Here is a 10,478-nt window from a genome sequence, read left to right on the forward strand (position 1 = left end):
ATGGGTATTGGACTTTGTTGAATGCCTTTTCTGCATCAGTTGAGATGATCATGTGATTCTTTTCTTTCCTTTTATTTATGTGGTGGATTACATTGATTATTTTCTAATTTTGAACCATCCTTGCATACCTGGTATGAATCCTACTTGGTCCTGGTGTATTATTTTTTTGATACAATGCTGAATTCTATCAGCTAGAATTTTGTGGAGAATTTTTGCATCCATATTCATGAGAGATATTGGCCTGTAATTTTCTTTTTTGTGGCGTCTTTGCCTGGTTTTGTTATCAGGGTTATGCTGGGCCCATAGAATGAATTTGGAAATGTTGCTTCCTTGTCTACATTCTGAAATAGTTTGAGTAGTACTGGTACAAGCTCTTCTTTGAATGTTTGGTAGAATTCTCCAGTGAAGCCATCTGGGCCAAGGCGGGGTTTTTTGGAAATTTTTTTTAGTACCTTTTCAATCTCTTCTCGTTATGGGTCTGTTCAGATTTTCAGCATCACTTTGCTGTAGTTTGGGTAGGTAGTGTGTTTCTAGAAATTTATCCATTTCCTCTAGGTTTTCAAATTTTTTGGAGCTTAGTTTTTCATAATACTCTGTTATCCTTTTTATTTCAGTTGGGTCTGTTGTAACGTCGCCCATTTCATTTCTTATTTGGGTTATTTGCGTCCTGTCCTATTTTTCTTTTGTCAGTCTGGCTAGTGGTTTGTCAATTTTGTTGATTGTTTCAAAGAACCAACTTTTTGTTTTGTTGATTCTTTCTATTGTTTTTGTATTCTCTACTTCATTTATTTCTGCTCTGATCTTTATTATTTCCTTCTTCTGGTGGCTGTGGGCTTTTTTTGCTGTTCTCTATTTGTTCGAGTTGTGCAGTTAATGTTTTGAATTTTTCCCTTTGTTGTTTTTTGATGTGTGTACCTATTGCTATAAATTGTCCTCTGAGGACTGCCTTTGCTGTGTCCCAAAGGTTTTGGTATGATGTGTTTTCATCTCGTTTAATTCTAGAAATTTTTTGATTCCATCTCTGATTTTCCCAGTCTTTTGTAAGCAGGGTGTTACTCAATTTCCATGTAATTGATTTTTTTTCCTTGCTCTTTCTGTTGTTAATTTCTACCTTGATGGCATCATGATCTTGTTGAGGATTGCTCTGTGTCCTAAGATGTGGTCTGTTCTGGAGAACGAGGAACATGCTTCTTAGTTTAATCAAATATACAAGACCAAATGGGCAGCTCCTGTCCAAAATCAAGATGAGAAGGCAGGAAAGGACAGGAATGGAACGAATGGACACAGGGAACCTGGGGTGAAAGGAGGGTGCGTGCTGTCACATTGTGGAAATTGCAACCAGTGTCACAAAACAATATGTGTATAAATTTTTGAATGAGAAATTAACTTGAGCTGTAAAGAAACTTTCACCTAAAACACACACACAAAAAAAAATCCCAACAATAAAAAAAAAAAAAAGTTATTTGGATGGTATTGCTACTAGTTTCACTCTTATGAAGATGAATTGTCCTTAACCTTACTTTTTGTGTACTTTATGCACATATTTAAGGAATTTATTGTAAGTATTAGAGACGAGATTATAAATTTCTTCATCTTTTTTGTATTTACTAAATAGTGTTTGAATCAGAAATTATATAGAAAAAACATAAATATCTTCTAATTGAAATGTTGTAATAAAAATTTCAGCTCATGAGTTTCTTAAAATTGTCTGAGATGTTTATTAATTGAAGAATTGACCATCAGTCAACAATATTGTATGTATATTCTTTCTCTGCTTATACTGAGGTTATTGTAACTTTTTAATATAATTACTCTGGGTCTAGGGGGGCAAGTAGCTAAATATTAACTCTCAAAACTATAAGCAAGGTTTGATGACAATATAAACTATGAAGTGACAGCTTTTCTTATTACCTCAAATTCAGATTTCTTCTCCATTGTCAGAAAATACTGTAAGAGGAATTGGACAGTATTCTTTAAAATTGGTTTCAAATGATTTTAATGTACCTTCCAAGAAGGCTTACTCATTTGTTGACCAGAGGTCATGGGTGAATATATATATAATGGTTTATAAATGGTTTCAGGTCTGTACAGTTGATACCGATTCTTCGGTCATGGATCAGATTTTTAGATTACTTTTTGAAAAATGTTCATTAATTAAATTAGAAGCATATTATGCTCACTAACAAAAACTCATGATGTACAAACTAAAGAGTTCCTGATAGGAAAACAATTTGGCTACAAAAGATCATTAAATTTTAATGTGATTTAGAAGTAGTCATATGCACAGCTTTGGAAAAATGACAACTAATTTAGTTGCAACCTTCTAAACAAGTTTTAAAATTCTGCTATTTAAAAAATCAGTCATTACCATTCTCCTGATTTGTGAGGACAGCATAGAGTGGCAACCCCTTTTTTTTAGGTAAGTGAAAATTCAATACAAGCAGATCCTAAATAGAAATACTAGTAGGATTTATTTAGTTAGTAGTGATACCTTACTCTAAATATAGCTTATGCAGTTGAGATTGGCTTAAAATCTGGGACCCATATCCATGGCACAACTACTATTAAAAAAAGAAGAAAAACTTTCACTCCTTTGTGAAATAGTAATTAATTGAAACAAATGTGTTGTGATTGAAAGTGAAAATCATATAAAATATTAATTTGTAAATCAATCAGTAAATTTTAACTCATAAATAACGGCACTGATTTTTGTTAAGTTCCACTGTTGGCTTTCTATAATTTTCCTATTCTCTAAGTCTTTGATTCTTAACAAAGAATGGTTATCACAATTACTGGAGGTGTTTTGTTTTTTCCCAAACCATACATGTGCTCTCTTCTTGCGTGAAATTTTTGTCTGTAGAGTTAAAAAAAAAAACTACCGCTTTAAATGTGTATATGTTGTTGTTATTTTTATTTTTATTAAGAGAGGCCATTGAATATAGAGACTATGTGAACTGGGTTTGATATACTCCCCATTTTAAATATTCAGCTAATTCTCAGCTGTTTTCTGGTTTGGAAAATAATGTTCATTATAGCTATGAAAATTAATTGAACAAAGATAGTTGTTTTTAATAAATTAGAACTATTAACTCAGAAGTAGTAAATCCAGGTTCCTCCTATCTACTCTATAGAGTTACATTATTTGGTTTTCTTATAATGGACAAATGATTCAGGTATTATATGTATAGCAATCATTTTCCTTTATTCTCCACAGGTATGTTTGCAATTCGTGCTGATCATGATTTTGTAGTACAGGAAGACTTCATGAAAGCAGTCAGAAAAGTGGCTGATTCTAAAAAGCTAGAGTCTAAATTGGACTACAAACCTGTGTAATTTACTGTAAGATTTTTGATGACTGCATGACAGACACTGGCTTAATGTAAAAATAAAGTTAAGGAAAATAATGTATGTATTGGCAATGATTTCCTTAAAAGTGTATGAATAAAAAAATATGAATAACATCATAAAAATTAGTAATTCAGTAATTCTACTTTTAAGGTTGGTACAGAGAAATTTGTATGTTTGTTAATGTTGCATTTATTGCAGCAGAAGTTAAACAGGAAGAGTGTTGAAGCTTTTCATATTTGCTGTGTATTTTGTAAAACATTGAAAATGTTTGGAGATAGTAGTACAAGAGAGCGTTTCTTATCACTTATTTTATATCATTTGTTTTCTTCATCCTAAAAGGTTGAATAAAATCTGTTTAATTCATTTCTTCATAGTTTCTTGTCTTTTCTAAAAGTGCATTTACCATAGTCCCTTAGGTTGTTTAGTAAGTAAATTATTTATTTGATAGCCAAGATGAACTTGCATTTAGATTGTAGGCTTTTGAATTTTATTTTTAAATAGTACGTACATCAGTATTCATAAAATCATCTTGTATATATAGCATAGATGTGTGTGTATGTCTATGTCTATGTAGCCCTCCTTCCAGAAAGTACTTTACTTACTCTTGAACTCTGTGATTAAGCTGTTTGATAGTTAATTAAAATAACATATCCACATCCACAAATTTTATTAGATTATAATTAAAAGTAATATTTGCTAATAAATCTGACTTGGTTTTCTTGATTTATTTGAGATGATAGTTCCCATTTGAGACTCTCTCAAACTTTGGACCCTCTTTCCAGAAAAATTCACATATACATATACCCATAATTTTGCATATACTGTTATTTCAGGAGATTTATTATTTCCCAAGTATATTTATGGACGGTATAGTATTTATGGATACCAAGTTAAGAACGTCTTATGTAGCTAGGATGTTGGGTAAAAAAAATTTAAAACAAAAGTTCTGTTACCTGTACACAATCCTTTCTCATGTGGCAATAAAAACTCTTAACAAATTCTGTAAGGGGGTCATCACTGGACATCAGTTGAGATTATTTTATTAAAGGTGCTGTTTAAAAAAAAAAAACGACTTCAGTTTCATGAATGCTAAAAAATTAATGATATATGATGCAGTTAATCATAATTCTTCAAATTAAAATTCCCTAGCAGAGTATTGTGTGTCTTTTTATAACTTTAAAAGGTAGAGAGAACAGTTCATACAGTGGTAGAGTAAATGGAATGCTCTAGCTGGCCACCTAATACTCAAATTATTGGACAGTTCTATTTCTATGTATATTGGCAGTGCATTTCATAAATAAGACTATAAAAATAAAATGTGTGTGTGGCAGGGGGTTGTCAATGGATTGAATAATGTCCCCCCAAAAATGTGTGTATCAGTTTGGCTGGGGCATGATTCCCAGTATTGTGTCCTTGTCCTCCATTTTGTGATTGTAATTTTATGTTAAAGAGGATTAGGGTTGTAACACCCTTACTAAAGTCACATCCCTGATCCAATATAAAGGGAGTTTCCCAAGGGTGTGGCCTGCACCACCTTTTATCTTAGAAGGGATGAAAGGGAAGCAAGCAGAGAGATGGGGACCTTATACCACCAAGAAAGACATTGCTGGAGCAGAGCATATCTGTTGTACAGATGGTCCCCGTGTAGGAGAAGCTTCTACTCCCGGGGAAGATTGATGGGAAGGCTGAGGAGGGGAGAAAGCCTTCCTCTGGAGCTGACACCCTGACTTTGGACTTTTAGCCTACTTTACTGTGAAGAAATAAACTTCTCTTTGCTAAAGCCATCCACTTGTATTTCTGTTATAGCAGCACTTGATGACTGAGACAGGTCTAGGTCAAATGTCTTCAATTCTATGTGATCCCTTTGTCCATCGTAATTTGTAATTTTCTTAATGACTATGGCCTTTTTACTTTTGTGGTGTTGGTGGTTTTTTAAAGTATAGTTTGGTATACAAACTTTAGTTTAAGTGGGTTCTTCTAGCCTTGAGTTTACCCTCTGTTTAAAAACAAGAAGGATAATTATATCTCCCTAGGCACTACAGTATGCAGATAATACAACATTGCTTGCTGAAAGTGAAGAGGACTTAAAGCACTTACTGATGAAGATCAAAGACTACAGCCTTTAGTATGGATTACACCTCAACATAAAACACCAACTGGGCCACTAAGCCAACATCATGATAAATGGAGAAAATACTGAAGTTATCAAAGATTTCATTTTACTTGAATCCACAATCAATGCCCATGGAAGCAGCAGTCAAGAAATCAACTCAGAGGCAGGGCCAAGATGGCAGAGTAGTCGGACACTTGCGGTAGACCCTCTTACAACAAAGACCCGAAAAAACAAATGATTCGATTATATATGGCAACCTGGGAGCCCTGAACATCAAAGGCAGAGATCAAGAACCAGACTGAGTGGCAGGGGAAGGGAGAGACGGTTCAGAAGCAGTGAGGAGTTACCAGACCTGACCCAGCGAGAGCCTGAGCCCGACAGGCCTGATCAGCTCAGGGGTGAGCAGTGAGGCACGCAAGCGTTGATGCTTGAGAGGCGTATTCTGCACTGGGAGAGACCCAGCCGCTAAGAGTACTTGGCCACGCAGAGCCATTGAGAAGCAGCCCTCGATGAAAGATAGTACTTGGTGTACAGCTTACCACGCAGATCAAAAACACCCCCTATAGGGAAAACACTCTCTCCCGTTTACCTCTCCACTCTCTGCTCTGCACTGGGTCCTGGACTGGCTTCAGCAATTGCTGAGTCCCCTGGGCCAGTAGGATCCGTCACACGCCAGGAGCCATTCTCCCTGCCTTCGAAAGTGAACAAATTAACGGGAGAAAATAAACTGCCGGCTCCCCTAAGCCAGGAAGCCAGGGTAGGCATAGCTCCTTTGCCTACACACGGGCATAAGGGATCCACGGACTCTGAGCGTCTTCCCTCTGCAGAGGCTTGCGTGTGCCCATCTCAACAGCGTAGGCCCTCATTACCACAGTACAACAGGGTATATACCGGAACTCTAACTTCAACTGTTTCAGCTGTGAAGTGGCAGGTTCTTGACATTTGACACTGCTCTGCCCATTAAGCAAGGTCTTCACGTGCTCACATCAAGGACCTGAGGACTGGTGGCTCCACCTATGCCACATAGCCACCTGCGATAGGGGCCCATGAATAAGAGGTGCCCCCCAGTCCTTAACAGCCAACAGTATTAGGTGTTCATAGTCCACCTGCAAAACCCACCCACCTACCTACTCTATGGAACAGGAACACACCTTCCTTCTGGACACTCGGGCGGCCATCAGCCCCCTGACTTGCTCAGAGTGTGTCCCCCTGCTGCACCAGATGCCTATACCTACACCAATCACCCAGGCCTATCTAGGACTGAAGGTGAGAGTCTACACCACACACTTGGTGGCTATCTACCTGGGCACCTGAGCTGAATCCATACAGGAGGAGTGGGCGGACTCCTGAGCTCACATACCTAGAAACAGATATAACCACCTGCTGACAGGACATTAGAGCTTCAAAGTTGCCAGTAATCAAACTAGCTCATACGAGCAGCCTATTTGGGCATATCAAAACAAAACAAAAAGCTAGGACACAGGAAACATAAAATAAATATAATAACTTATTGATGGCTCAGAGACAACAGTCAATATCAAATCACATAAAGAGGCAATCCATGATAGCTTCAGCAAGCTCCCAAAATAAAGAATCTAGAAATTTTCCAGAGGAGGAAAATTTCTTGGAATTAACGGAGGCAGAATACAAAGATTAACATAAAGAACTCTTCAAGAAATTAGGAAAGAAAGTAAACAAAATGCAGAGCATGCAATAGAGGAAATTAAAAAGATTAGAGAAGAGCATAATGACAAATTTAACGGGCTGCAAGAATCCGTAGAGAGCAATCAGAAAACCAGAAGATTAACAATAAAATTTCAGAATTAGACAATAGAAAGTCACAGGAGTAGAATTGAGGCAATGGAAGTCAGAGTTAGTGAGATTGAGGATAAAGCAATTGACACCAACTTATTTGAGGAAAAATCAGATAAAAGGATTTAAAAAAATGAAGAAACCCAAAGAATTATGTGGGACTCGATAAAAGAGGAAAAACCTACGAGTGATTAGAGTACCAGAACAGAGGGGATAACAGAAAATACAGAGAGAATTGTTGAAGATTTGTTGGCAGAAAACTTCCCTGATATTGTGGAAGATGACAAGATATCTGTCCAAGATGCTCATCGAACCCTACATAAGGTAGATCACAAAAGAAAGTCACCGAGACGTATTGTAATCAAACTTGCCAAAACCAAAGATAAAGAGAGAAGTTTAAGAGCTGCTAGGAATTAAAAAAAAAAAAGTCATCTACAAAGGAGCATCAATAAGAATAAGCTTGGACTAATCAGCAGAAACCATGCAGGCAAGAAGGCAATCAGATGACATATGAAAAGCCTTGAAGGAAGAAAACTGCCAGCCAAGAATTATATATCCAGCACAACTGTCTCTCAAATATGCTGGCAAAATTAGGGCATTTCCAGAGAAACAGAAGTTTAGGGAATTTGCAAAAACCAAACCAAAATTACAAGAAATGCTAAAGGGAGTCCTCCAGTTAGAAAATCAGTAACATCAGATATCAGCCCAAGACTAGAATACAGGACAGAGCAACCAGATATCAACCCAGATAGGGAAGTCACAAAAGTAACTCAAAGTTAAAACACTGAAAATAGGGAAACAGATGTCAATATGTAAAAGATAACAACATTAAAACAAAAAAGAGGGACTTAAAAAATGTAGACATATATTTTTCTTTTGGAGAGGAAGTCAAGGTGATATAAAGAAATAAAAGACTGGTATAAACTTAGAGAAATAGGGGTAAATGTTAAGGTAACCACAAAGGAATCTAACAATCATACAAGTCAAAATTCAAAAACTAGAAAAATACAAAGACTCAGAAAACACAAAATCAACAACAATGAAAAAGATGAAAATACATAAAGAAAAACAACTCAGCACAGAAAATTAAGCAGAACAAAGAAACTGTGAACAACACACAAAAAACATCAAAGTGACAGCACTAAACTCATACGTATCAATGATTACTCTGAATTTAAATGGACTAAATGCACCAATAAAAAGAGAGTGGCAGATTGGATAAAAAGACTGTCTATACGCTGCCTACAAGAGACACACCTTACACTTAAAGACACAAACAGACTAAAACTCAAAGGATGGGAAAAAATATATCAAGCAAACAACACTCAAAAAAGAGCAGGAGTGGCACTATTAATCTCTGACAAAATAGACTTCAAAGTAAAATCCACCACAGGGGATAAGGAAGGACACTGTATAAGGATTAAAGGATCAATACACCAGGAGGGCATAACTATAATAAATATTTACGCACCCAATGACAGGGCTCCAAAATACATAAAACAAACTCTATCAGCACTGAAAAGAGAGAGAGACAGCACCACAATAGTAGTACGAGACTTCAACACACCACTTTCAGTGAAGCACAGAACATCCGGAACAAAGCTCGACAAAGACACAGGAGAGCTAAATGCTACAGTCAACCAATTTGATCTCATAGGCATATACCAAACACTCCACCAAATAGCAGCCAAGTATTCTTTCTTTTCCAACGCACATGGAACATTCTCCAGAATAGACCACATATTGGGCCATAAAGCAAGCCTTAACAAAATCCAAAGCACCAAAATATTACAAAGCATCTTTTTTGACCATAAAGCCATAAAAGTAGAAATCAACAACAGAAAAAACAAGGAAAAAAAATCAAACACAAAGAAACTGAACAACACCTTGCTCAAAAACTACTGGGTTATCAAAGAAATTAAGGATGGAATAAAGAAATTCATAGAATCGAATGAGAATGAAAACACATCCTACCAGAACTTTTGGGACACAGTAAAAGCAGTGCCCAGAGGTCAGTTTATCGCAATAAATGCACACATCCAAAAAGAAGAAACGGCCATAATCAAAACATTAACCTACAACTGGAAGAAGTAGAAAGAGAGCAGGAAAAGAAGCCCTCAGGTGCCAGGACAAAGGAAAATAATAAGAATTAGAGCAGAATCAAATCAAATAGAGAATAGTAAAACAATGGAAAGAGTTAACAAGACCAAAAGCTGGTTCTTTAGAAAGATCAATAAAATTGATAAATCATTGGCCAAACTGACAAAAGAAAAACGGGAGAGGAAGCAGATAACCTATATAAGAAATGAGATAGGTGATATCACAACAGACCCAACTGAAATTAAAAGAATCATAACAGAATATTATGAAGAATTGTACTCTAACAAATTTGAAAACCTAGAGGAAATGGACAAACTTCTAGAAACTCACTACCTACCTAAACACAAACAGAGGTAGAACAACTATTAACCCATAATAAAAAAAGAGATTGAAAAGGTAGTGAAAAACTCCCAACAAAAAGAAGCCCTGGCTCGGATGGCTTCGCTGGAGAATTATACCAAACTTTCAGAGAAGAGTTAACACCAGTACTACTCAAGGCATTTCAAAGCATAGAAAAGGATGGAATACTCCCAAACTCGTTCTATGAAGCCAGCACATCCCTGATAGCAAAATCAGGTAAAGACACTACAAAAAAAGAAAATTATAGACCAATATCTCTCATGAACATTGACGCAAAAATTCTCAACAAAATTCCAGCCAATGGAATTCAGTAACATATCAAAGAAATAATTCACCATGATCAAGTGGGATTTATACCAGGTATGTAGGGATGATTCAACATTAGAAAAACCGTCAATGTAATCCATCAAGTAAGTAAAACAAAAGACAATAACCACATAATCTTATCAATCGTTGCAGAAAATGCATTTGACAAAGTCCAACACCCATTCATGATAAAAACTCAACAAAATAGGAATAGAAGGGAAATTCCTCAATATAATTAAGGGCGTTTATACAAAACCAACAGCCAACATCATCCTAAATGTAGAGACTTTGAAAGCATTCCCCTTGAGAACAGGAACTGACGAGGATGCCCTTTATCACCGCTCTTATTCAACATTGTGCTGGAGGTCCTAGCCAGAGCAATTAGGCTGGAAAAAGAAATAAAGGGCATCCAAATTGGTAGGGAAGAAGTCAAAGTATC

At 36.2% G+C, this 10,478-nt stretch overlaps 1 protein-coding gene across 1 annotated transcript in view; it reads left to right on the plus strand.

The window, feature by feature from the left end:
* The window catches only part of PSMC6 (proteasome 26S subunit, ATPase 6), a 27,978-nt gene extending 24,262 nt beyond the window's left edge, over positions 1-3,716 (plus strand). Inside the window, exon 14 of the mRNA XM_004370868.2 lies at positions 3,215-3,716. Within this exon, the coding sequence (XP_004370925.1) occupies positions 3,215-3,333 (119 nt within the window). The 3' untranslated portion in view covers positions 3,334-3,716. The remainder of the gene's footprint in view (positions 1-3,214) is intronic.
* Positions 3,717-10,478: the final 6,762 nt, after the last annotated feature.

This window comes from Trichechus manatus, unplaced genomic scaffold (genome assembly GCF_000243295.1).
Source record: "Trichechus manatus latirostris isolate Lorelei unplaced genomic scaffold, TriManLat1.0 scaffold00010, whole genome shotgun sequence".
NCBI classification, from domain to species: domain Eukaryota; kingdom Metazoa; phylum Chordata; class Mammalia; order Sirenia; family Trichechidae; genus Trichechus; species Trichechus manatus.